The following is a 27355-nucleotide window of genomic DNA, read 5'->3' as shown; positions in this document are numbered from 1 at the left end:
GAGGCAGTCAATATGGGCCACCGCTGTCAGGGTCCAGCTCATCCACGACCAGCACCCAAGAGAGTCCAGATTTCCAGGCAGCAACTCCCACCTTTTCTAGTAGTGGTGCCGATACAATTTGAAAAAAAAAGTCAAATTGTTCCTGGACATGCTCCTCTGAATACCTCCGATCCTCGGAGGAAGGATACCATCACAGGGCTTTTTAACTTTTGGTTTTGCTGGACTTGAACTTTAGGGCCTGGTGTCCCCGAAAGACACTACCTGGGTCACAACCTTGTGCCTGTTGCACTGCACCTGTAGTCCTGCACCTGTGCCTTTGATTCCTCTTGTTCCTTACTTTGTTGATCCTAATCACTTGCACAAGACCCTTGGAGCCATGGGTGAAGGACACCTTCACTGGTCGGTGAGAGGCCTAGCCTTTTCACTGACCTGTGTCCTTCATCCATGGCTCAGAAGGTCCTGTGCCAGTGGTTAGGTTTTAGAAGCACTAATAATTTAGGGCCTGGTGTCCCCGAAAGACACTACCTGGGTCACAACCTTGTGCCTGTTGCACTGCACCTGTAGTCCTGCTCCTGTGCCTTTGATTCCTCTTGTTCCTTACTTTGTTGATCCTAATCACTTGCACAAGACCCTTGGAGCCATGGGTGAAGGACACCTACACTGGTCGGTGAGAGGCCTAGCCTTTTCACTGACCTGTGTCCTTCATCCATGGCTCAGAGGGTCATGTGCCAGTGGTTAGGTTTTTGAAGCACTTCAATTTTAGGGCCTGGTGTCCCCGAAAGACACTACCTGGGTCACAACCTTGTGCCTGTTGCACTGCACCTGTAGTCATGCACCTCTGCCATCGGTTCCTCTTGCTCCTCACTTTGTTCTTGTTCCTAACCACTTGCACAAGACCCTTGAAACCATGGATGAAGGACACCTACACTGGTCGGTGAGAGGCCTAGCCTTTTCACTGACCTGTGTCCTTCATCCATGGCTCAGAGGGTCATGTGCCAGTGGTTAGGTTTTTGAAGCACTAATAATTTAGGGCCTGGTGTCCCCGAAAGACACTACCTGTAGTCCTGCTCCTCTGCCATCGGTTCCTCTTGCTCCTCACTTTGTTCTTGTTCCTAATCACTTGCACAAGACCCTTGAAACCATGGATGAAGGACACCTACACTGGTCGGTGAGAGGCCTAGCCTTTTCACTGACCTGTGTCCTTCATCCATGGCTCAGAGGGTCCTGTGCCAGTGGTTAGGTTTTTGAAGCACTAATAATTTAGGGCCTGGTGTCCCCGAAAGACACTACCTGTAGTCCTGCTCCTCTGCCATCGGTTCCTCTTGCTCCTCACTTTGTTATTGTTCCTAATCACTTGCACAAGACCCTTGAAACCATGGATGAAGGACACCTACACTGGTCGGTGAGAGGCCTAGCCTTTTCACTGACCTGTGTCCTTCATCCATGGCTCAGAGGGTCCTGTGCCAGTGGTTAGGTTTTTGAAGCACTAATAATTTAGGGCCTTTTGTCCCCAAAAGACACTACCTGTAGTCATGCACCTCTGCCATCGGTTCCTCTTGCTCCTCACTTTGTTCTTGTTCCTAATCACTTGCACAAGACCCTTGGAGCCATGGATGAAGGACACCTTGACTGGTCGGTGAGAGGCCTAGCCTTTTCACTGACCTGTGTCCTTCATCCATGGCTCAGAGGGTCCTGTGCCAGTGGTTAGGTTTTTGAAGCACTTCAATTTATTAGGGCCTGGTGTCCCCGAAAGACACTTGGGCAGCTATGCCCTGCAACTCTTCCAGCACAAAGTTGGTGGTTGGTGTTCCTTAAAACTGACCGGGCTATACCATAGATATGTTATTTTTTTGTCTTCCATGTTGGAAGAATGTTTCCATGTTGGAAAGTGGTTGTTTTTGCAATAAAAAAAATTTGTTTTTACATACCTCAGTGTGATGAGTAGTTGTTCTTGTGGTGTGACTGCTCTCCTGAACGTGGTATCCTTCTTCCTAAGGTCATCCTTCACCATCTCCAAAAGGGTATCAAACCTGTCAGGAGATGTAAAGGAAGAAGCTGTAAAGTATGTTGTGGGACAAGGTGTTGGGTGGAGGATGGGGGAGGTGTGTTTACAGAGGTTTGGGAGTGTTGTGGAGGGTGGGGGTGTAGTGTATAGCTAGGTATACAGGGGTGTGGGGGTCAGGGTGGTGTGTTTAGCTAGGTATACAGGGATGAGGTGTTGTGGGGGTGAGGGTGGGGTGTTTAGGAATGGTGGGGGTTGGTGTATTTAGGCCTATATACTTACAGGGGAATAGACATCCGAGTGTAGCTGTAGAACTTCTGTGGGTGTCGTCTGAGGTCCCGGTAGAGGGCCTGGAACTCTCCCTTCCTCTGCCTCCTGGCTAGTAGAGGGTGCACCCACCATCTCCTGCGAGGAGCACGCCTTCTCCCCACATAGTAGTAGGTAAACAACAGGAAGGAGAGAATTCCCAGGTAATAAGCGTAAAAAATGACTGGATCCATGGTCCCAACTGCTGTCTCTGTATCCAAGGATGGTCTCCACACGTCCAGCTGTCTCCAACAATGACCCCAGAGCTTCTGCTGACCTCCCAGAACCCCAGGTATTTATACAGGTTGTTATCTGTTTAAGAATCCGGATCCGGACCGGAACCGTGTTCATACCGCACGGAAACCGTATGCAACCGGACCGGATCCGGACCGGATCCGGACAGGAACCGTACGGTTCAGGTCCGATCCGGCTCCGGTGCGGTCCGGACATCCGGTGCGGTTTTTGCAAAACCGCAAGTGTGAACGGGGCCTTAATGCTGAGTAATGTGTAAACTGCAGGTATTAGAGAATGATGCAATGTTATAAAAAAAATGTTCTAGTAATTACCCCTACTACACAACCAATTCATTATGTCATAATTTTTTTTCCGCTTCAGTGTCTCTTTAAAATAGGCCTTTTACTGACTTAATTTTGGTACTACTTCTTTCACATTATTTAGGGTCTTTTTTCCCCTTGTTGTGTGTTTAAGATTACTTTTAGGTATAGGGGAAACATTAGGTTGGGTGGCTCCCAAAAGGGTAGAATTGGTTTTCTGTCTTTTTCTATGTTGAAAATACTTGTTTATGCTATCTAACATTACGTAATTATGAATATCATAGTTTGTACTATACACTCGTAGAGCCACTGAGGAATTTATGGTCATCTGTGAACCTTGCCGTAGGCACATCTGCAAATTTGGGTTCTCTCCTTCAAGATAAATGACCATCTTTCACAGCCAATAGAAAGATTAGCATTTTCTGTGTACCTTTTGGCTTCTTTGAATTTTGTATGAACGATTTGTTCAAATTTTCATGTTCAAGGTCAACATCACATCCACTACTTTAATTAAGCCTTACTTTTCATCTGCTTGCCAAGTTCACCAGAGAATTAGTTAGTGAGGGTTGTGTTTTGGTATGACCTTACATGTCCACATTTTGGTTTTGTATTCAGTATTATGTATTGATTTTATATACAGGCATTAGCCTTGCAATTGTTGAAATCATCTTAGCAGCCATTTACCTTGTTTTCATCATTATTCCTAATAGTTAAGCAGCACAGACAATATTATTCTAGCCTGTTAGTTGACAGATCACAGAAAAGGATGTTTCTATAATGAAAAGTGGGTATATATATTGCGTGTGTGTATATATGTATATGTATATATGTATGTGTATATGTATATATGTATGTATGTATATATGTATATATATGTATATGTGTATGTATATATGTATATATATGTATATGTATATATATATATGTATGTGTATATATATGTATATATATATATGTATGTGTGTATATATATATATATATATGTGTGTGTATATATATGTATATGTATATGTATATATGTATATATATATAGGGCATGCACTAGAATTTTAATAGTGTTGTGCATTAGGAAGAAACGGGGTGTGCCAGTCTTTTTCAATAAGAAATGGTATTCATTTCTGAGGGGGGCAGTTTAAAGTGAGGGTCAGTTGACCAACAAATGAAGCCAGTTAGCATGTGTGAGGCTATCAAAGATTCTCCGCTCCAATGTGGAGCCATCCTTAGTAATGCCATCCACCGTACTGAGATTTTGATTTGTCTTCCTGTGAATTACCTTTGATAGGATTTGTAAAAGGAGCTGCTTAATGTGGATCCAAGACAAAATATGGCCTCACATATATTAGTCGGTTTTCCCCCTAAAATGTTGTTTGTTTTCTCTTCATCTACAACTATCCTCTAATGTAAATAGCCTCTCCCCCTCATTTATCTACCGCTGCAGCTCTCCTGGTTCCAAGATCGCAAGTGCTCCTTAGTGCATCTCTCCCGAATTATTTTGCTCATACATTTTGCATTTTTTTAGACTGCGTTTGCACTTTGCATTTTTTAGGCTGCGTTTGTGGTTTGCACTTTTGCGTTTTTGAGATGGTGGTAGGCTGAATTTGATACATAAAGCCACTTATCAGTTATTTTCAACAGTGCGTGAGGTTTAGTTAAGTAATAATGTTGTGATTTGTATTATAATCCTGCTGGTGCAATATTGTCAAAGTTGTGTTTTTATTTATTTATTTATTTATTTCAAGCTCAGATCCATTTTAATACGCCAATGACATTAACTGACTAGCTAAAATTGGTCTGAACTTTTACATTATTTTTAATATTTAATTTCATGAGCTGTTACTACAAAACCTCTATGATAGCTCTAGTTGTTATAGCGCTAACACACAGACACGAGAATCTCTCATAGCTTTCCAGTATAAATATTTAACTATAAGCCTGATAAACAGCCACATGATATTACTGTCATAGTTGGCATTTCTGCATAAAGCAATGCATTTCTTTCTTTCAGCTTGAACTTGTGGGCGCATCTCTGTATCACCTTTGCCGGCCTGTCTGTCGTCTTTGTGCAGCAACATCGCTCTGTGGAAATTTAAATGTGTTTTTCTATTCAACCCCCTCTATGTTATAGGCAATCAGAGAGTAACGTCAGCCCGCAGTGTGGAGCTGTCATGGATATAAAACCTGTCAGTTAGACTACAGTAATGTCAGCTTTTGGTGCTGTCAAGTCTTTGCATTTGCTTCATTGCACAATTTACCTCTCCATTTTCAAGTGGGTGAATCCTTGAATAATGAGATGTGCAGATAACTTCATCATCCTTTGTGTAAGAGGGTATACCAACTCGCGGGGAGATATTATACCGGGTTAAACACTCGCTGTCAGTGATAGCATAGTACTGCCAAGGCTTGTAAGTGATTCCATCCAGAGATCGCTCTAAAATCCAGTTGCCAGGCCTAGGAGAGTTGGCAGCCTTAATGATAACATATGCAATCTGGAAAACCTACAGAGGAAAAAAAATACACTTTAATAAATGTTTTATTATTTGACTTAAGCATACATCATTTTTTTCTCAAATGCTTGTAGCAATGGTGCAAAAAGTGTGTGTGTGTGTGTGTGTGTGTGTGTGTGTGTGTGTGTGTGTGTGTGTGTGTGTACTAAGCTAAGGACTTAGCTGCTACAATCCGCCTGCGTGCCGCAAATGCGCTCTGGCAAAAAAGGTACAAACACAGGGACAGATGAGGACGCAGGGACATGGGTTTTAATATTTAGGATATTAAAAAAAAAATGAATATATTATAATTTTAATTATTTATTTACAAATCAATTTGATTAGCCTGTTTAGCACTCAGGGACCATTGGGTCTCGATTCACTAAAGGGAGCTAAGTGTTAGCATGGCAGTGAAAAGCCGCTTTGCAAACTACTTAGCAACCAAGTTTGCACATGCAAACTACTTAGCACCCAAATTTTCACATGCAAGCTACTTAGCACCCAAGTTTGCATGCGCAAACTACTTAGTACCCAAATTTGCATGTGCAAACTACTTAGCACCCAAATTTGCACGTGCAAACTACTTGGCACCCAAATTTGCACGTGCAAACTACTTAGCACCCAAGTTTGCACTTGCAAACAAATTAGCACCCAAGTTTGCACGTGCAAACTACTTAGCACCCAAGTTTGCACGTGCAAACTACTTAGCACCCAAGTTTGCACGTGCAAACTACTTAGCACCCAAGTTTGCACGTGCAAACTACTTAGCACCCAAGTTTGCACGTGCAAACTACTTAGCACCCAAGTTTGCACGTGCAAACTACTTAGCACCCAAGTTTGCACGTGCAAACTACTTAGCACCCGAGTTTGCACGTGCAAACTACTTAGCACCTGAGTTTTCACGTGCAAATTACTTAGCACTCGAGTTTGCACGTGCAAATTACTTAGCACTCGAGTTTGCACGTGCAAATTACTTAGCACTCGAGTTTGCACGTGCAAATTACTTAGCACTCGAGTTAGCACGTGCAAAGACTTTACACTCGAGTTGGCACATGCAACACCTTTACACTCGAGTTAGCATGTGCAAAGCCTTTACACTTGAGTTTGCACATGCAAAGCCTTTACACGTGATAACTAAGTTATCACGCTTTAGTGAATCGAGCCCATTGTGTGACATGACATCCACATTTATAAATTATTTATTTCATAAATGCCTTAGCCTAAAATAGCTTTACATTTGTGTTATATCATTTTGCACCTCTTTACTAACATGTTTAGAAGCCCTTTACAAGGGACTTCCCACACAAAACAACAACGGAAAATCTTAAACAGCTACAAGATGACAGTTTGCAGTTTTTTGAATTTTGTACTATTTTTTTACTGATACTATTGAATGAACAAGATTATTATCATTGTTATGGATATACTGTATATATACTGTATAGTGCCAGCATTTTCCATGGTGATGTATCAGAAACAACCAATATTGCTCATTGCTATGGGCAACCCAGGGCGAAGCAGGAAAAAAGGGCGCAGGAGCCCTTACGGAAAAAAATGCATCTCCATAAGTGCCTATGATAAAAGCTGCATTTAGCAGCATTAGGGGGAAAGTTGGGCGGCGGTCGTTAGCTTTACCATTCTTGCCACAAATCGCACTTTCTACAAAGCCGCAAAATGCAGTTATGAAGGTAAATTTGAATTTGGGGGTGCCCGATTAGTGGCAAAAGGAGAAATTTTTTACGCACAAGCTTGCGAGAAATAAAATGGCTTGCAGATACATACATTGTAGCATAGCATAGCAATATAGGTATCTGCAAGCCATTTTCGCAAGCCTGTGCTGAAAAAAATGTCCCCTCCTGCCGCTAATCATGTGCCTCAAGGCACCCAAATTTACCTTCATAGCCACATGTTGCAGCGGAAGGTGGAGGGGTCAGGTTTAGTCACCACCGGGGGGGGGGGGTACTTAGGTTTAAGCACCACAGGGGGGAGGTTAGGGATAGGCACCATGGGGTAGGGGGTGTTAGGCTTAGGCGCCGCCAGGCGGGGGAATTTAGGGTTAGGCACCACCAGGGGTTACGGGAGGGTTCTGTGTGAGTGAGTAGGGTTAGGGTTAGGTTTAGCAATAGTAAAATATCGGTACATAATTTGTAGTAGAATATCGCTAATTTTAGCGAGGTTCTTCTACCAGTAATCCTGGCGCCTTTTTTTCCACAAGCCTTTTTTCATGTATGCATCCCAGGGACATTGTAGCAGAAGTCACAGCTGCATTCAGTAGCTGATTTCAGACTCTAGTCTATACCAGTTCTTCTGCATTTTTAACATAACTGTGAGACTCGCTGGAAGAGCTTCCATAGGGTCAAACCTGGTAATTGCCCAGGGCTCCAAGCTTCTTGGGGACTCCACAAGCCTTTTGAGCTCACACGATTACTGTCAGTGTAGTATGAAAGAGTAAAGGGCCCCACATTCGTTTTTGCCCAGAGTCCTATTTTATCTAAAACCATCCCTGCTTTCTGGCCATGTCATGGCACTCTTTGAATCTGATGTCACATGGAATGGATACATCTTTGATCTCTTGCAAATGGATAAATTGATGCAGAGTATAGTGAAGAATTCAAACCCCATTTGTTCAACTTACCGTGAATAGACCCCTATGAGCCACAAATTTGAGAACTGGCATGCAAATCAGAAAGCACAAAGCATTTCATTTGAATACTTTTTCCAGGTAAGGGATATACAAAATATTATAGGCAGGGGACCAGCAATATAGGAAGCTAACAACTTTCAGAACATTAGAAATTGGCAGCCGCTACATTTTTGTCTTGGTAGTTGTACTTAAAATTGGACCTATACTGCAGCAGAGAAAAAAAAAGAACTAGCTTACAAAAACCTATGTTTTAAAATATCGTCTGTTGTTGCCTGTAAACGTTAAAATAAACCATATACTTTCTTCTCTTCTTTTTGTCTTTAGGGTTTTGGACAGAATACTGGCCATAACTGTGATACTTGACCAACAGATGACAACACTCCCTTAGGGATGGTTCACACTGTGATTGCGTGCACTTGCCGATCACCATCAATAAGCAAAGCGCTACTGCAGTGTCACCCTATGAGGTTTATCTGATAGCAGCATTGTGATTTGGTTAAAATCACAAACAGTATCTTTTGGAGCGATTTAGCTTGAATTAATGTGCAAACACACACATTCCTTCAAAACACGCTTTTAAAATCACATTGCAAAATCGCAATCATGCTTAGTGATTGTGTTTTGCAGTGTGACCAGGCCTTACACTGCTTGTGGAAGTCCCATTGTAAAATCCTTGCCAGAACAAAATTCCCTTGTGGAAATAGCAGGATTATTCTTTTTACTAATGAAACCTTGTTTCATTACAGCAAAAAACAAACTAATGGCATATAGTATATGAAAGCAATGTACATGTGAATGCAAGGGATATTTCCACTTTCAATATACTATATTAACTGCAAGACTTGTATGTAAGGAGTAGCGGCTTTCTGTACTGTTTTGTGATCATCGTTATCATCACATCATCATTTGCAGTTTGCTGTGCAATGATTACTAGTGTGAAGAAGGTGAAGAGACATGTACTCTCCCATTGGTTTGCACAAGCCAGCAAAACTATTTGATTTTAAGCCAGTGGGTCAAACTTTTCATTGCTTTTACCAAAAACAAAAATTAAAGTTCAGAAATATCTTATTCCTTTATTTCAAATGGTAAAGTGGTTATATTGACTTTTTTTTTGTATCTATCAGTTTAACAAAAAGAAAAGCCTTACAAACTAAAGCAAAAAGTGCTCTCCATTCCAAGTGTGGTACCACCATCAGTCAATAGGTGGAGCCCTCTCTCATGGATGGAGATAGTGAAAAATGTAATATTGGGCACAATCCAATTCACTTTTTCTTTTAAGTTTCTCTTAGGAAATATTTTAACATATTATAAATAAAATGCCTTTTAAGCCACCAGCAAACAAGAAAACGCTCAGAAAAATGTTGACAGTACTTTTTCACCTACTTGTTGTTGGTACTTTTTTTTAAAAGTTATTTTAAACCGAGAATGAAAAACTATCTACTATGAGAAAACTAAGGGGGAAAAAATGTGAATTGGATCAGGCCCATTTGTAGCATAAGTATAATGTACTCATGAACTGGTACGAAGTTCAGTGGACCCCTTACCAGTTCCGCCTGAAATCATTAGATTAGCCTAGAAGTGAATTTGGGATGCCCTCTGAATATTTGTCTGCTGTGGGATGAGCTTCATTTTATCAAATCGGTTATGATCAATACTGCTTATTACCATTATGTTGGATGAATACTAAAGTACACGTAAAAGCATAGAAGTGAACAGAATACAGACAAAGCATAAAGGAATATAGTTCTTTCAGTCTGACATCAGATCAAGACAACTCACTTAGAACGTTTCCCTTTCTGCTGAAGATTTCCCAAAAATGCACTACAAAGTTTCCTTAGTTAATTGGCTCAATATTTAGGTCAATATTACTATTTTTAAAATGCAATTATTGGCTTCTCTGTAGGAACATAATGTAGCTTTGTTCAGTCTCCAGCTAATTAGCATTCTACACACACTTGTGCTGCACTATCAACTTCCCAGTTTCCTTCTTCACATCTCTCCTACTCCCTTTATCGTATTTCTTTCATCTTGTCACTCTGTTCTAAAACATACATGAATAATAAGAATGCATTCACATCATTACCTCAAAGAAACTGTCTCACAAGAGAAGACAAATTAGATTCCTAGACATTGTCGCACTCCTTTTGAGCTTGCATATACACATTTTCTACCATTCATCTCTCTATGCCTGTAAACTAATATATACATTAATGCAATGTCTTATGTGAAATGTAGTACATAAAGAAGTAACCTCCTGATAATCATATTGTGCTTCCTGTCAGGGCTGGTTCTCTCATGATGCAAGGTGAAACATTTGCATCAGGCGCAGAGCTCTCAGGGGCAGCCTTTTTGTGCTGCGTGTACCTTCCTGAGGAGGAATGGATTGGCTGAGGGTGAGCAGTTTGTTTGGCACAGACTCACAGCCAGCCAGTGTGCTGTTGTGTTGAGCTGCATCATGTCGTGTGAGAACATTAAATGAAGCAGAGTAAATTGTCGGGTGCTGTGCGATCATTGCAAATGGGGGGTGGGAGGAGTTACGGGTGCATCAATATTTATACAAAAGAGATCTGCAACCACTCAGTATTCCAAAAATACAAAGACACCTTTATTCCATAAGTTTAGATACACAATCACATTCCCAACCCTAAAAACACTTAAAATAATGCGGAGCAGTCCATCACTAAAATATATTTAGCACACCAACACTCACTCCATTCACTCTGGTACCAGTACCAACCTAGCTTAATATCTTCAGAGTGTGGAGATAGGGTTGCTATAGTATATATGTAGCAGTAGTGGCCCCAGGCCAATTCCATCGCAAACCAAGCATAAATTAATTCACAGCTTCCAGATAACACAGCACAACATTTATATAAAGGGTCTTACCACCCGACCAAATGGTCCGAGTTACCTCTCTCAAGTTGTTTCAGCATGTGTTAGTTCAAATTGTGAACAGTCCTCCTCCAGCTGCCTTCTCAACCCTGTTTTAATACCACTAAGGGGAGTTGCAGATCTTTTTTCTTTTTAGTCCAGTGTCCCTATCGTGCTGCAGGGAAACCGTCTGTTAGGCTGCAAGTTGCACAACCCAGCTGTAGCATAAAACGGGGAGTGGCGGTGGTACGGAACTGAGTATGCAGAGCTGTAGGATGTTGCATAGCCAGCAGGCCATACAGAGAACTCAGGAGACATACTGGGGAGAAGCCTCGCCCCTCGACGCATTGCGCCCACCCACTGCGGGCTTCATCAGGATGCATGGCGTGAGGGGCGAGGCAGTGATTTTTGCGTATCTACGTACGCTTATGTGGCGCGTGCCGCTGATGTCACCTGTAGCCATAGCTACAGCGTCCCTCTGCTGGCTCATCTCCCTTTCATCACAGTGGCTCCCGCAGTTTGTCGTATAGCATCCATTTAGAAGTTGTAATCCAGAGCACTCATTGCTAATTAAAGCCTGTATCCTTTGCAGCTCTCACCTGCATTTATATTATTTTGATACAATAATTCCTCTGAACCTTTAGATGTCACTACTAATCAACTCAGATTTTAGATATTAGAGTTTATGTATATCTCAGAGTCTCTAATCATAAGAAAGGAACATAATGCAATTCCTTGTTTAGGCCAGTTGGTGTCAGGGAATATAGCAGATATATCCATCTTGCTTCCTGTTGCAAAAGGCATTTTTCCCTCTCTCCACCTCTCCTGTTATTTTGAAGTTTATAGATGCCTTTGAACCCATTTGTCTGCCCATCATGAACCTCACAGAAGTGTTCCACTACTGAACGCCGATATTCCCCATTCAGTTTTTTCCCACGGTTAATATTGCTCAAATGTTCAGAAATCCTCTCTTTTAGTTTTCTCGTCATACAACATGGGGCACAGGCACTGGACAATGTAAACAGTCCACTCTGTACTGCAGTTGATAAAAGACTGAATTTTCCATTGCTTTGTTTGATTTGAAGCCTGAAAGGTTTTTGCCACATACACATACTCACACACTGAACATCCACCACATCGATACATTCCCTTTGTGGAGAATTCCATTAGCCAACTTGGTTGTGGCAATAGATCGAAATGCACAAGCTGATCCTGTAAATTGGGTGCATGTCGGGCTACCAGTGATGACCTGTCTCCGACATTGGACCCAAGAATTGGATCAACCTGTAAAACCGACCAATGTTTGTTCAAGATCTCTCGTATCCGTGACCAACTTGAATTGAAGGAGGAGATGAAACTAGGAACAGAATTTTTTCCCTGTCTCTCTCTCCCGTGTCTCTTGTTCTGTTTCTGTAGCAGTTCAGTGTGTTCGGTCTGAAGAGCCCTTTCTGCGCCAGAGCACAATACCTCGTGTCCATAACCACGATCTCTGAATCCATCATACATTTCAGTGGCTTCACGCTGAAAATTGTCCTCACTGGAACAGTTCCTTCTGATCCGAAGGAACTGTCCTCTGGGTATCCCCCTGATCAAGTGTGAGGGCTGATGGCTGGTGGCATGGAGGAGAGTGTTCCCAGCTGTTGGCTTGCGGTACATCATTGTCTGCAACATACTTCCATCCTTCACGACACTCGAGTCTAAGAAGGAAATCCCAGTCAAACTATAAGTGTATGTGAGGTGGATATTTCGCTGATTTGTGTTGAGCTGGTCCAAGAATTTTTCCAGCTCATCCTCACTCCCCCTCCACACCACCAGCACATCATCAATAAAACGGAGCCACATTTTTACATGCATGTGGAATTCAGGCAGTGTATAGATGTCTTTTCTTTCACACATGCCTAGATGTAAGCAGGCATAGGTAGGTGCACACGATGCTCCCATCGACGTACCACACGCCTGCCTATAATGGGTATCACTGAACAAGAAGCAATTGTGCTCTAACACATATCTCATGGCCTGCACCCCAAAATCATTGTGAATAGGTGTATATAGATGAGCATCATTTACACAGAATTTTAAGGCCTCCAGACCCACCCTTATGTGGAATAGACGTATATAAGCTCTCTGTAACGATTGGTGTAACACAGAGGGTCTGATTGTTGGTGATCTGCAGTATCACCAAAAATACAGATATATACCTGATCATTGATGATCTGCAGTATCACCGATAATCAGATATATTACTAACCTCTGGACAACTGAGTAATATGAGTGTTTGGTGCAACAGTAGTACTTTGAGAACAATATCTGGAGGAGAGGTACAAAGGCAGTAAGGAATACTGCACTAGGGAATGAGTAACTTTCAACAGCCTGAGAATCTCCCGCAGGGAGGAGTCAGACTGGGAGAGGAAAGGACCAGAGCGTAAGTGACACCAATAGGAGGGTGTCACTGAATGATCTGTGAACTATCTCTAAACTGAGGAGATAGTTCTCAAGGTCGGGCAAGCCAGGTCGGCAACACACGGACATACAAAGTACAAAGACAGGAGGCTGATTCGTTAATCCTAAGGCACGCAGGGTTTGGCAACAGAGTATCAGATATAGCGAAGTACCGAATCAGTGAACAGAAGAGTGGTCAGGAAAGCAGTAAGTCATAAAAGATAATAAACAATGCCTAGTCTTGGGTGTGAGCTCCGTGATCATCAACACCCTGGAACTAGTCTGACATATAACAGAATGGTAACACAAGTTCCTAATCTTGGGTGTGAGGTCCTTGATCATCAACACCCTGGAACTAGTCTGAAGTATATCAGAATGATAACACAAGTCCCTAATCTTGGGTGTGAGGTCCTTGATCATCAACACCCTGGAACTAGTCTGAAGTATAACAGAATGATAACACAGAGTCTGACAATAAGGTCTGAGTGCTTCCACATAGTGATCGCAACGGCAGACAACCAGCGAATGGCCAGCACCCGGTATATATAGCACAGCGCTCTCCAGCGCCTCCCCTAAGTGCTGGACCAATGGGAACTGGTTGAATCATCAGCTGACCGGCTTGGTCAGCTGACTCCCTTCTGGCTGTCATAAAAGTTCTGCCTCTCAGCGCGCGTGCACGTCCTTTTGAACCTGTGTGGACTATCAGTCCCAGCCACACCAGACGTGTTGCGTACCACCCGCCGCGCTGGACGCGGAACCAGCCGCACCGCTATCAGGGCATGCGGCGGTTTCTCCGCGTTCAGCCATACAGGCAGATGTAGGCCTACGCGTGCAAATCGCCGCGTTGGATGCGGAATCAGCCGCCTTGTTCTGAGCACACGCGGCGGCTTTTCCACGTTTTCTCACACTCTCTACGTCTATTCCAACAAGGAAATCACCAGGTTCAACCCTCAAATCTCCGAGCAGACATAGGACATCTCTTGAATCTTGCACGTAAGATGGTAGAGAATAGTAACTAAATTTCTGATCTTTCCAACCCAAATGGCTAAATTCTCAGTAGGGCCATTGATAGCACTAACAATTGGCCTCCTTGGGGGCTTGTTTAAGTTTTTGTGGACTTTTGGGATCAAGTAGAATACTGGGACCCTATACATTGTGACCCTTAAAAAGCGTTCCTCCTTTGATTCAACAGTTATGGGCGCATCCTCACAAGTTTGCCTCGGGCAGCAAAAAGTCTAGAACCGGTCATGCTTCCTGTACAGAACTTTAGAATCATTCCAAAACTATAGAAATCCTATCTATAGCTATTACTACTAGATACTTGTGTATCTGCACTGCAGACCAAATTACTGTATATTTCTGGTCAAAAGGACAATCTGAGTATGACCGGTGCCAGGGAAATTTGGGTGCCCCATAGCTGCCTATGAAAATGCCAGCTACATCAGGAAATTTGGGTGCGTGGGGTGGAACTCTGCAAGAAATGTCAGGCATGCTGGGGACAGTAGTTCACTGGAGTTTGGCTGAACTGCAGTTAAGATTCATTGCAGCAAGTGCGGAGGGGTTAGTGTTAGGAGTAGATGGTGGGTGGTTAGTGTTAAGCATAGATAGGGAAGGGTTCTTGTTAGGCATTACTGATATTCTATTACCATTATTCTACAACCATTTTTCCTTGCACCTCTTTTGTATAGACGCATTTCTAGAGTTCCGTTAAAACAAATCGGTGTTGCATTTAAGATATGGATAAAAGTCAAACTTGTTTGAATATTAGACATTCGGTTTGTAAATTGGACAACAGCAGTGTTCATGGCAGGGGTGTTGCTAGCCCAAAAGATCAGCGGCATGTGTCCCAGATCTATTCTGAATTGCCCCGGATGTCCCCCAGGCAGATTCAGCATGCCCTGTAGAGGCACCACAGCTTCCAGCTTGGCACAACAGCTCCCAGCATGGCACCTTGGCACCCAGCATGCCCAATAGAGGCAACAGGACCAAGCATGGAGCCACTCAGCACCCAGAATGCCCCATAGAGATACCACAACACCCAGCATGGCACTACACAACACCAGCATGGCACCAAAGCACCCAACATGCCCCCATAGAGGCACCACAGCACCCAGCATGCTCCCCATTGATACACCACAGCTCCCAGTATGCCCCATTGAGGCATTACAGCTCCCATGATATTGCCATAGAGGCACCACAGCTCCGAGCACACCTCCATAGAGTTGTAGAGCCCGCTATGGGGGCATGCTGGGATCTGTGGTGACTCAATGGAAGGCATGCTGGGTGCTGGTGTTGCCATGCTGTGTTCTGTGATGCCCTTATGGACACTGGCGTATCCAGACCGGGGTTATGGGTGTATGGAACACCCCCCTGAGACTCCTGTACCTTTAAAAAAAAATTCCCTGAAATCGCTGAAGCAGACAGGCTTGCCTGCAGGGTCTGTGGGAAAAACTCAGCTCTTTCCCTATTGTAAAGACTGCATGTAGACAGCTACATAAGGTATGTCACAGGTTGAAAAGTTGTTGACAGTCCCTAAACTCCAGGAGGGCTGCCTGCAGCTTGTGTGAGAGGCTGACCATCCCTTACATTCTCCGCGCCCCTATGGACAGTATACCTATATCCGTCCCCTATTCCCACAACCCCCCCCCCACCCCCATGTTGTTAATGTTTTGTTTTTGCTTTGGCAATGCTAAATGTTTTTGGTCCTGCCAATAAAGTTTTTTTGGATTTGGCTGGCAGGGACAGGAGACACAGTACATGCAAGTAGCCTCTGTGTGATGTGGGACTGCAATACAGATACGCTATCTGCTCTATCTCAGTCTCTCCACTCCACCTGGGGGGCAATCTCCCCCCAGGTCCCCTTTCATTCAGTGATTTAGGGCTGGTGTCTGGTGTATTCAGGTTTGTTGTTGTAAGGCAATGCAAAATACTAGGCTAGCTAATAAAACTGCAATTAAAGGGCAGCTGGTAAATATCCACAGCATGATGCAGAGCTTGCCTGAAAGGTCCGTGGGAAAAAATCTGTCTCTCCCCTATGTTATAATGACTGCATGTGTGGATAAGGTGTTAAACAAGGTGAACATTTTTTGACAGTCCCTAGACTCCAGGAGGGCTGCTTTCTGACTTGTGTGAGAGACTGGCAACGGCAAGTAGCCTCTGTGTGATGTGGGATTGCAATACAGATAATGCTCCATCTCAGGCTATTCTCAATTTCTCTCTACTCCTCTTCTCTCTGGGCTAGTGCACGCCAAAATCACAATAGCAATCGCTAGCAATTAGTGAGTACGATTTTCAGAGCGATTTCTGAATTAATTTCTCAAAAAAATGCTACATGCGGTATACCTGCGATTTTGAAAAAATCACAACGCTGCTGTGGGAACACCCACATAGGGTAACATTAGCCAAGCGCTTTTCAAATCAATGTTGATTTGAAAAACGCTCAGAAGCCCTCTTGGTGTGCACCAGCCCTCCCTCATTCACCTTTGTTTCCCTCTTCCCCTAGTGCTGGCTGGCTGTGTCTTCTTGTTATACAGGAAAGCTAAATAAAAGTGCAATCCTGGTGAGGCAAATTATTATTATTTAGTATTTATATAGCGCCGCCATCTCCTGCAGATGCATACCGTATATCCCTGCATCATATGGGTATCGCTTGCGCTATGTGACATGTGACATATTCCACTGAATTGTCCAAACTAAGTCTATCTCCCATTCCTCTCTCGGGGAGTTGTTCCAGTGCTGTCCCCTGTTCAAATTTGCTGCTACCAGAAGCCCTCAGAAACACTCGTGTCCTTCCAAAGATAGGCAGCTCCGTAATACGCCAGCGCACTTTTGTGCATGGGCAGTATGGAGCCACCTGTATTCGGAAGCACTCGGGGACATAAGTGCTTCTGGACCTTTCAGGAATCCCCCCCCCTTAAAAATCCTGCGTTTGCCCCTGATGGAGGCATGCAGCGAGCTGTTCTTCTATGTGGACATGCTGGGATTTGTGGAACCTCAATGGGAGGCCTGTAAGAATTTTCAGGGCAGGCCTACTAAGACCACTGTAAAGTTCATGTAAATTTGGCTTCACCCACGACCACACCCACATGCTGGTGTGTGGCCACACCCATTTTCTGCATGGAGTGTCCAAAAGTGCCCCAGATCTCTTAGGATCCTCTTGCCTAAATTATGGCAGAATTTGGTGGGCTTATCCTGATCCATAACAGCACAGTGGCATGGGAAAAGGGAGGTAGGGAAAAGGGAATTCTAAAAACTATATTAATGATTGCCGTTTCGTAAGCATATCACCCCTTAACCATGACTCACCAGTTGAGAATAGAGCAGCATTGCACAAATGCTCTGTAATATTGCCGTGCACAGACATCGCACTGCAATATTACCCTTAATAACGGCACTGTGTACTACAAGTTACACTATTAGCATGACACGCAGTACTCAACTAGTGAGACTTGCTATGGTAAAAAACGTTACTAACAAGCGTTACTGTTAGTAGCGCATGTTGCCTTAGCAATGGTCACACTTGTGGATGAGTGCGGGTTGCGCTTATAGCATAACTTGTGGTACATAGTGCCAGTTGTACAGGTAATATTGCTGTGCAATGTCTGTGCATGGCAATATTACAATGCAGTCATGCATCAGGCCCCATGACACTAGTAACAGGTAACCAAAGGCATGCAGAAAGACACCACTTGAGGCCTGGTTTTTTTTTAAACAAAACCCTTAATTTTGAGGAAGATTCCTCCAAGGACATGACTCAATGGCCATCATAAAATTTTTAGAACCCTATTATCTTTACTGTGAGGACAGTGCAGTGGAGATAAAATAATGTCATTCTGGCTTTTCAAACTATTTTAAGATATATCCAAGCTTTATATTTTACATTTGTAATGTTCAGAGACGTAGACACTATAAATCAGTGGAAAAGATGGAACAAAGAGTAATAGGTTTAACTGCATTTTTCATGTGTCTATATGAAGACAGAAGAAAAGATAACCAGAGTTAGAATAGCAACCAAGGTTTTATTAAAGAATTCAATTTCAGGATTTACTGCAACAGTGGATTCACCAGTGATTCACTTTGAGGTTCCTCTGAGCTTGTGAATAGTGGAGAATATTGAACACATACTGTAAGTGATCCAGCAAACGTTGACTGGATTTATTTCAAAGATTACTAGAAGGCTTATAAATTAGTGGATGTTTGATTGCAACTGTAACCTACACACTTATTTTTAAGTAAACCCACGTTGTCCTGAATGCTTCAGTTGCACAACTGCATATTTTCTAACTGTTCAGATATATTGCAGACAAGGACTGCACATTTTTGCCTCACAATAAAGGACAATTTAAAAATAAAAATGTACGACCTCCAGTGTTCTCAAGCTTAAGAGAATGTTGGTAATCAATGCACTGCAAACTGGGTGGAAAATTAAGTGTTTGGATGAAGGGCATTATTATGAACATTTTAGAAGTGAAACTCTACTGATATGTGGTAAAAGACATCCTTCTTTAAAGCAAACTTGAATCAAAATACATTTACCAGATGATCAATTATGAGTTTATTAGTAAAGGTAAATGGATTTTTTCCTGCATTCTCACATATTATTTTCAGTTTAAAATGGTATGAAATCCAAATTTCATATATGGGCTAAAGCTGGGGTGCCCATTGAGTAGATCACGATCTACTGGTAGATCGCAAAGGACTTCATGATAGATTCCGACCATTCCGTATATATATAATTGTGCTCCCAAAATTGTACATAGGTAGATCATTTAGACTTGCTAATTTTTAAAGTAGCTCACAAGCGCGAAAAAGTGTGGGCACCTCTGGGCTAAAGCATTAACCTCCCGCAATCAATTTCCTGAGGATTTCTGTGCAAAAAGTGATCCTATTAATTTTCATAACCTTTTTTGTCCTGTAACTTGCCAAAATGTGTGAAGCAAGGGTCTAGTATACAGTGCAGGAGAGTATTAACCACTTCCCGACCGCCTAACGCACAGGGGCGGCCGGGAAGTGGAGCCCGCAAGGACCAGCTCACCCACAGAGGCGGCGGTCCTTGTAAGGGCATGGGCGGAGCGATCGCGTCATCCGTGACGCGATCCTCCGCCGGCGCCTGTCACCGCTCACCCGCCGCAACATCCCGCCGGCCATACGGAAGCGCCGGCGGGATGTTAACCCCGTGATCGCCGCATACAAAGTGTATAATACACTTTGTAATGTTTACAAAGTGTATTATACAGGCTGCCTCCTGCCCTGGTGGTCCCAATGTCCGAGGGACCACCAGGGCAGGCTGCAGCCCCTCTATGTCGCACCCAAGCACACTGATTTCTCCCCCCCTGCCCCAGATCGCCCACAGCACCCCCCAGACCCCTGTTTGCACCCATTCACCCCCCTAATCACCCATCAATCACTCCCTGTCACTATCTGTAAATGCTATTTTTTTTAACCCCCCCCTGCCCCCTCCTGATCACCCCCCCACCCCTCAGATTCTCCCCAGACCCCCCCCCCCTGTGTACTGTATGCATCTATCCCCCTGATCACCTGTCAATCACCTGTCAATCACCCATCAATCACCCATCAATCACCCCCTGTCACTGCCACCCATCAATCAGCCCCTAACCTGCCCCTTGCGGGCAATCTGATCACCCACCCACACCAATAGATCGCCCGCAGATCCGACGTCAGCTCACCTCCCAAGTGCAGTGTTTACATCTGTTATCTACCCTAAACGCCCACTAATTACCCATCAATCACCCATCAATCACCCCCTATCACCACCTGTCACTGTTACCCATCAGATCAGACCCTAATCTGCCCCTTGCGGGCACCCAATCACCCGCCTACACGCTCAGATTGCCCTCAGACCCCCCCTTATCAATTCGCCAGTGCAATATTCACATCTGTGCTTCCCTGTAATAACCCACTGATCACCTGTCAATCACCTATCAATCACCCCCTGTCACTGCCACCCATCAATCACCCCCTGGCACTGCCACCCATCAATCACCCCCTGTCACTGCCACTCATCAATCAGCCCCTAACCTGCCCCTTGCGGGCAATCTGATCACCCACCCACACCAATAGTTCGCCCGCAGAGCCGACGTCAGATCACCTCCCAAGTGCAGTGTTTATATCTGTTCTCTACCCTAAACACCCACTAATTACCCATCAATCACCCCCTGTCACTGCTACCTATCAGATTAGACCCCTATCTGCCCCTAGGGCACTCAATCACCCGCCCACACCCTCAGAATGCCCTCAGCCCTGATCACCTCGCCAGGGCATTGCTTGCATCTATTCCCCCCTCTAATCACACCTTGAGACACCCATCAATCACCTCCTGTCACCCCCTAGCACACCTACCCATCAGATCAGGCCCTAATTTGCCCCGTGTGGGCTCCTGATCACTCGGCCAAACCCTCAGATCCCCCTCAGACCCCCTTCCAATCACCTCCCCAGTGCATTGATTGCATCTATTTTTCCCTCTAACCACCCCCTGAGACACCCATCAATCACCTCCTGTCACCCCCCTAGCACTCCTATCCATCAGATCAGGCCCAATACAACCTGTCATCTAAAAGGCCACCCTGCACATGACTGGTTCCACAAAATTCGCCCCATCATAGACCCCCTGTCATCAAAATTTGCAGATGCTTATACCCCTGAACAGTCATTTTTAGACATTTGGTTTCCAGACTACTCACGGTTTTGGGCCCGTAAAATGCCAGGGCGGTATAGGAACCCCACAAACTGACCCCATTTTAGAAAAAAGACACCCCAATGTATTCTGTTAGGTGTATGACGAGTTCATAGAAGATTTTATTTTTTGTCAAAAGTTAGCGGAAATTGATTTTTTTTTTTTCACAAAGTGTCATTTTTCACTAACTTGTGACAAAAAATAAAATCTTCTATGAACTCTCCATACACCTAACGGAATACCTTGGGGTGTCTTCTTTCTAAAATGGGGTCACTTGTGGGGTTCCTATACTGCCCTGGCATTTTAGGGGCCCTAAACCGTGAGGAGTAGTCTAGAAAACAAATGCCTCAAAATGACCTGTGATTAGGACGTTGGGCCCCTTAGCGCACCTAGGCTGCAAAAAAGTGTCACACGTGGTATCACCGTACTCAGGAGAAGTAGTATAATGTGTTTTGGGGTGTATTTTTACACATACCCATGCTGGGTGTGAGAAATCTCTCTGTAAATGGACAATTGTGTGTAAAAAACATCAAACAATTGTCATTTACAGAGATATTTCTCCCACCCAGCATGGGTATGTGTAAAAATACACCCCAAAACACATTATACTACTTTTCCTGAGTACGGCGGTACCACATATGTGGCACTTTTTTACACCCTAAGTACGCTAAGGAACCCAAAGTCCAATGAGTACCTTTAGGATTTCACAGGTCATTTTGCGACATTTGGTTTCAAGACTACTCCTCACGGTTTAGGGCCCCTAAAATGCCAGGGCAGTATAGGAACCCCACAAATGACCCCATTCTAGAAAGAAGACACCCAAACGTATTCTGTTAGGAGTATGGTGAGTTCATAGAAGATTTTATTTTTTGTCACAAGTTAGCGGAAAATGACACTTTGTGAAAAAAAAACAATTAAAATCAATTTCCGCTAACTTGTGACAAAAAATAAAAACTTCTATGAACTCACCATACTCCTAACAGAATACCTTGGGGTGTCTTCTTTCTAAAATGGGGTCATTAGTGGGGTTCCTATACTGCCCTGGCATTTTCGGGGCCCTAAATCGTGAGGAGTAGTCTTGAAACAAAAATGACCTGTGAAATCCTAAAGGTACTCATTGGACTTTGGGCCCCTTAGCGCAGTTAGGCTGCAAAAAAGTGCCAATCATGTGGTATCACCGTACTCGGGAGAAGTAGTATAATGTGTTTTGGGGTGTATTTTTACACATACCCATGCTGGGTGGGAGAAATACCTCTGTAAATGACAATCTTTTGATTTTTTTTACACACAATTGTCCATTTACTGAGTTATTTCTCCCACCCAGCATGGGTATGTTTAAAAATACACCCCAAAACACATTGTACTACTTCTCCCGAGTACGGCGATACCACTTGTGTGGCACTTTTTTGCACCCTAACTGCGCTAAGGGGCCCAAAGTCCAATGAGTACCTTTAGGATTTCACAGGTCATTTTGAGAAATTTTGTTTCAAGACTACTCCTCACGGTTTAGGGCCCCTAAAATGCCAGGACAGTATAGGAACCCCACAAATGACTCCATTTTAGAAAAAAGACACCCCAAGGTATTCTGTTAGTAGTACGGTGAGTTCATAGAAGATTTTATTTTTTGTCACAAGTTAGCGGAAATTGATTTTTATTGGTTTTTTTCACAAAGTGTCATTTTCCGCTAACTTCTATCATCTATATGTACATTCTCCCTGTATATTTTGCTATCGCATCCCAATGTTTCTGAATAATCACACATTTCCATACACAGTGTACCATGTCTGTACACGGTGGCTGGATAGTGTAATGGTTAAGGGCTCTGCCTCTGACACAGGAGACCTGGGTTCGAATTGCAGCTCTGCCTGTTCAGTAAGCCAGCACCTATTCAGTAGGAGACCTTGGGCAAGACTCCCTAACACTGCTACTGCCTATAGAGCGCGTCCTAGTGGCTGCAGCTCTGGTGCTTTGAGTCCGCCAGGAGAAAAGCGTGATATAAATGTTCTGTGTTTGTTTGATGTCTGCACATGGTTCTTTATATGTTGGGCAATGTAATATGTAGACTTCTCTTGTAATCAAATATTTTACATTAAATGCGTATTTTGCCTGGTAGATTAGTAAAAGATCTTACTTTTCTTTTTAATATGTATATTGTTTTGATAGATCATTATTAATAAAATATTTGATGTTTGTCATTATTCGTCAACTTTTGGCTTAAAATTAGAAGGTGTCTCATCAAGCTAGTCTTGGCCTCAAAGTAGCCATTGGTTCTCAGAATGTTTTTTTCAAAGGTCGCCAGGGCAGCATGGCAACTGCCTCTGATGTTAACTAGGTGCCTTCTCATAATAATACACTCATTACCCACTCATACCATGTGGATTGTGTAATTTCCTTCATTAGAAGGCTGTTAAATCGGACTACAGCCTAAGAAGTTCCATCCCAAAAAGCAGCAATGCCCCCCCTCATTGATGTAAGAAAGATTGCCAGCCCAAATTTATACAAGTGCTTTTCAGGAGCTGTGAATGAGAAATGAGAGGAGATATACTTATGTTTGAATAAATCTACATTTGCTGTCTACTTAGAATTCAATGACATGGGTGAAATAAAGTAATTTCTCCTCTATGTACTTGGAACTACAGTTAATATTAACATTATCCTCACATGCTCTAAGTGGATTAGCAATTGCTAATGCTTTCATTTTTGTAACTGAATTGTCAAGGAATTATTTACCACTGGATGAGAGCCATGCTTGCTTCCATTTCCCTAAAAGTGCCTACAGTTAGCTGTACAATTTATTTAAAGGACACATGAACTGAGAGGGATATGGTCATAGTCTAGGCTAAGCATCACTGGGAGGTTGAGGTTACATATTAATACACAAAATATAGAGATTTAGAAATTGTTTCTTGATGCTGAAACTGGGATAATTCAGGTAAAAATGGGTCTCCTGTATTACATTACGGTCCCTCTTTAAAGAGGAGCTGTTAAGTATAAGGTCTCAGAGAAAATAAACACATATATCAGTAGCTAAAGATTGGCTGTACTTACATTACATATGCATTTCACTGTCCATGTTTGTACTTCACATAATTTTTATATAGTATTTGCAGAGAATGATGCTCCTGACAGCTCATGGCAGGTTCCATGTTTGTCTGTCTCCTATGAAGCCAAATGTGTCGTCATGTCCTGCCTGCTTCCTGATGATTCCACTCTCACAAACGCTGGTAATGAATAACACTACTGTGCAGTGAATATTAATTAGCCATGTGGCTAGGAACAATAGCGGACTCCTGTAGTGTACTCTGCCAGAGATTTATTAGTGCTGTGAACTAGACTGTTACATGCTGTTGAAACTTGAGCCTCACTAGCAGCCAGGGGAGGGCCCCAGAATGCTTTGCAGTATCTGTTATTCGGCTTGCGTCCTCCTTAGGAGCCTGGGAATACGGAGCCTTGCTGTCAGCAAACATCTAAAGTAAGAGAGATTTTTAACTGCAGTATTGCCTTTTTGGCTTCCTTCTAAACTGTTTAACACAGGAGAATAGAGGTTTAAATTAGCTTTTGCAGCCTGACAGTTACTCTTTAAATATGACTTCCTAGCTGCACCTTTGCTTTGCACTGCAGTTCTCTTTGGCACGATAAAGGGTTCAGTATTCTTACAAGTAACTTCCCTAAATATTAGAGACAATTACTATTGCATAGACAAACCCAGTTATAAATCACCCATATTGCACCTTTCCAACTGACTCCAATGCAGAGCTGTGTAACCGGAAAATGTCACAAATTTTCACAGGGAATTGCAAAAGCAATTCCATCCATCCCTATGATTCACAACCTCTATATGCACAATAGAGGATGTGCAAACCCTATGCTAAAGCTATTTAAGCCTATTTTGGTGGCCTCTCCTTTCCAGGTAAATGTTGCACTCTTGACACAACAGTATGCTCTGTTTGTAAGAGTTTTACTACCGTACATCATATGGAATGAGTAAAGATATAATAGTTCATTAATAGCCTGAAGACAGAGATACACATATTTTATTTGTTTCATCATCTTGATCAAGGCACAAGAATTAAAGCCCAAGTGTAATTCAGTGTATCTCAAGTTCTTAGATGGTTTGTGGGGCCTACTTCAAAGACGTACATCAAAACAAAGCAAGCTAAAGACTTCTTTGACATGGTAAGTATCATCTCAGCTCCTGCCTTTTATTCAAGGAGCTTTTGAAGTGACACAAAGTTATTTACATTTAATTCAGTTGGGGAACACGTTACAATTGCTTCTACATATCACTTTCTACCGAAAATGTAAAAAAAAAAAAAAAAATCAGGATATGATAGTAAATTATTCCTTCTGGTAATGTTTATGAAAGTGAAACGAAAATAGGTTTTGATTTTGGGTATTCATTCTGAGATTTTATAAAAGCTGTTGACCAAATCTGCTAAGGCTTCAAAAACACAAATGTGCCTTTAGCATTACATTTCTAAAAGTCTGCATAAATATTCACTTGGTTAATTCAATATGCTAAACGCTTGAAAGATTATTATTTGACGTACACGTGCTCAAAGCAGTATGCCTAGCAGCAGACTCTCTTAGAAGAAAGCTGTGACAATCCTGAATGAAATACAATTATATTTTGTAATATTTTGAAAGATCAAGGATGAACTTTGAGTGTCTTAATATTTTATCTAAGACGCATGTGGAAGAGTACCGCAGAGGGTGAAATTATAACTTTTTTTCTGAATCTCGCTGCTTTATTTTCAATGGATGAATTATAGCAATTATGAACAAGCCAAATTAGCATTTTAGTTATAAACAGCCAAGACAAAATTTGGCCACCTTTATTTCTGATTTCGCAAAATGTAAGACTTTCACGGGGGAAAAAAATAAAAATCTTTATACACTAATGTTGTGAGGAAGCTTAAGCAAAATGTATATTTTTAGTCTTAAAACAGAAGGCATTTGCAATGATTAATTTGTATGTGAGGAAGAATAAACCCCCATGATGCATCACTTCTGCTCAGGGAATGAATATGCAGATATGCATTGCCTTACAAAGTCGGGTAGGTCTTGGAAAAAAGTTTTACATAGTACCCAGTTAAAGAACATCTGTAAGTAAAATAAACCCCCACGAAGGCTATTTAACTCGGGAGGGGTAATCTTCTGGATCCTAATGAGGCTTCCCCCATCCTCCTAAACCTCAGGGATCCAGCGCTGGCTTTTCTGAAACCGCAGCTGACTAGGATGTCGGCTGTGGTGCAGGTGAACTAACGCCTGCAATATTTACCTTCTACGGCTCCAGTGCAGACGCAGTAGCGTGTTCTCTCTACTGCGTAGAATACTTGTGCCTGCACAGTAGAGCGGACCCAATTGGGTCAATCTGTGCTGGGGCTGGGAAAGGTTAATATTTACTTCCCTGGTGTTCAAGGGGTCCCAGGGCTGGATTGGGGAGATTTAGGAGCACGGGAAAGCCTAATTAGGATCCAGAGGCTTTCCCATCCTGAGGTAAATACCCCCTGGGAGGGCGGGTTTTCTTACAGATTTTCTGTGAGTCATAGTAAATAGAGATGGCCTGAACCTCCGATTTTCGGTTCCCGAACCGCAATAGACTTCAATGGGGAGGCGAACTTGGAAAACTAGAAACACTTATGCTGGCCAGAAAAGTGATGGAAAAGATGTTTCAAGGGGTCTAACACCTGGAGGGGGGAATGGCGGAGTGGGATAGATACCAAAAGTCCCGGGGAAAAATCTGGAGTTGACGCAAAGCAGTGTTTTAAGGGCAGAAATCGCATTGAATGCTAAATTGCAGGCCTAAAGTGCTTTAAAACATCTTGCATGTGTACACATCAATCAGGTAGTGTAATTAGTGTACTGCTTCACACTGACGCACCAAACTCACTGTGTAACGCACCGCAAACAGCTGTTTGTGTAGTGACGGCCGTGCTGGACTACTGCGCACCATGGCGAGATTGCTCTTCCTCACTCAGTGATGTCAGGTTAGGTAATGTCTGACTGCCTTATCAACTTTCCATGGTTCTTTCTCTATCATTGTTAAAGCTTACATCTATTTTTTTTTTACATTACATTTTCTGCTTGCGGTTCAGTACCTGCAACGAGAATCTATTATGGAGGGCAAGTCTGCCATTGTGACCACGGGTAATGGCCGAGGAATCCTGGTTCTATTCCGGTCCGGAGTTGGAGCCTAAGAAACTGCTACCACCACACACATCCAAGGAAGGCAGCAGGCATGGCATGCACGTCCCAAGGTAGTGACCAAAAATAATACAGGAGGAGGACTTTCGAGGTCCTACTGTATTTGAAATGAATGAACTTTAAATCCTTTAACAAGAATCTGCTATGGCGGACAAT

At 43.0% G+C, this 27355-nt stretch overlaps 1 protein-coding gene across 11 annotated transcripts in view; it reads right to left on the bottom strand.

The window, feature by feature from the left end:
- Positions 1-27355, bottom strand: part of LAMA2 (laminin subunit alpha 2) — a 1150433-nt gene that overhangs the window by 856493 nt on the left and 266585 nt on the right. For all 11 annotated transcript variants that reach the window (XM_068231524.1, XM_068231529.1, XM_068231525.1 and 8 more), the window contains exon 4: positions 5115-5357. In XM_068231524.1, coding sequence (XP_068087625.1) covers positions 5115-5357 — 243 coding nt within the window. The remainder of the gene's footprint in view (positions 1-5114; positions 5358-27355) is intronic.

Source organism: Hyperolius riggenbachi, chromosome 4, assembly GCF_040937935.1.
Source record: "Hyperolius riggenbachi isolate aHypRig1 chromosome 4, aHypRig1.pri, whole genome shotgun sequence".
In the NCBI taxonomy this organism is placed as follows: Eukaryota; Metazoa; Chordata; class Amphibia; order Anura; family Hyperoliidae; genus Hyperolius; species Hyperolius riggenbachi.
Note: the sequence above shows the minus strand (reverse complement) of the source record. Positions and strands in the feature narration are given on the sequence as shown.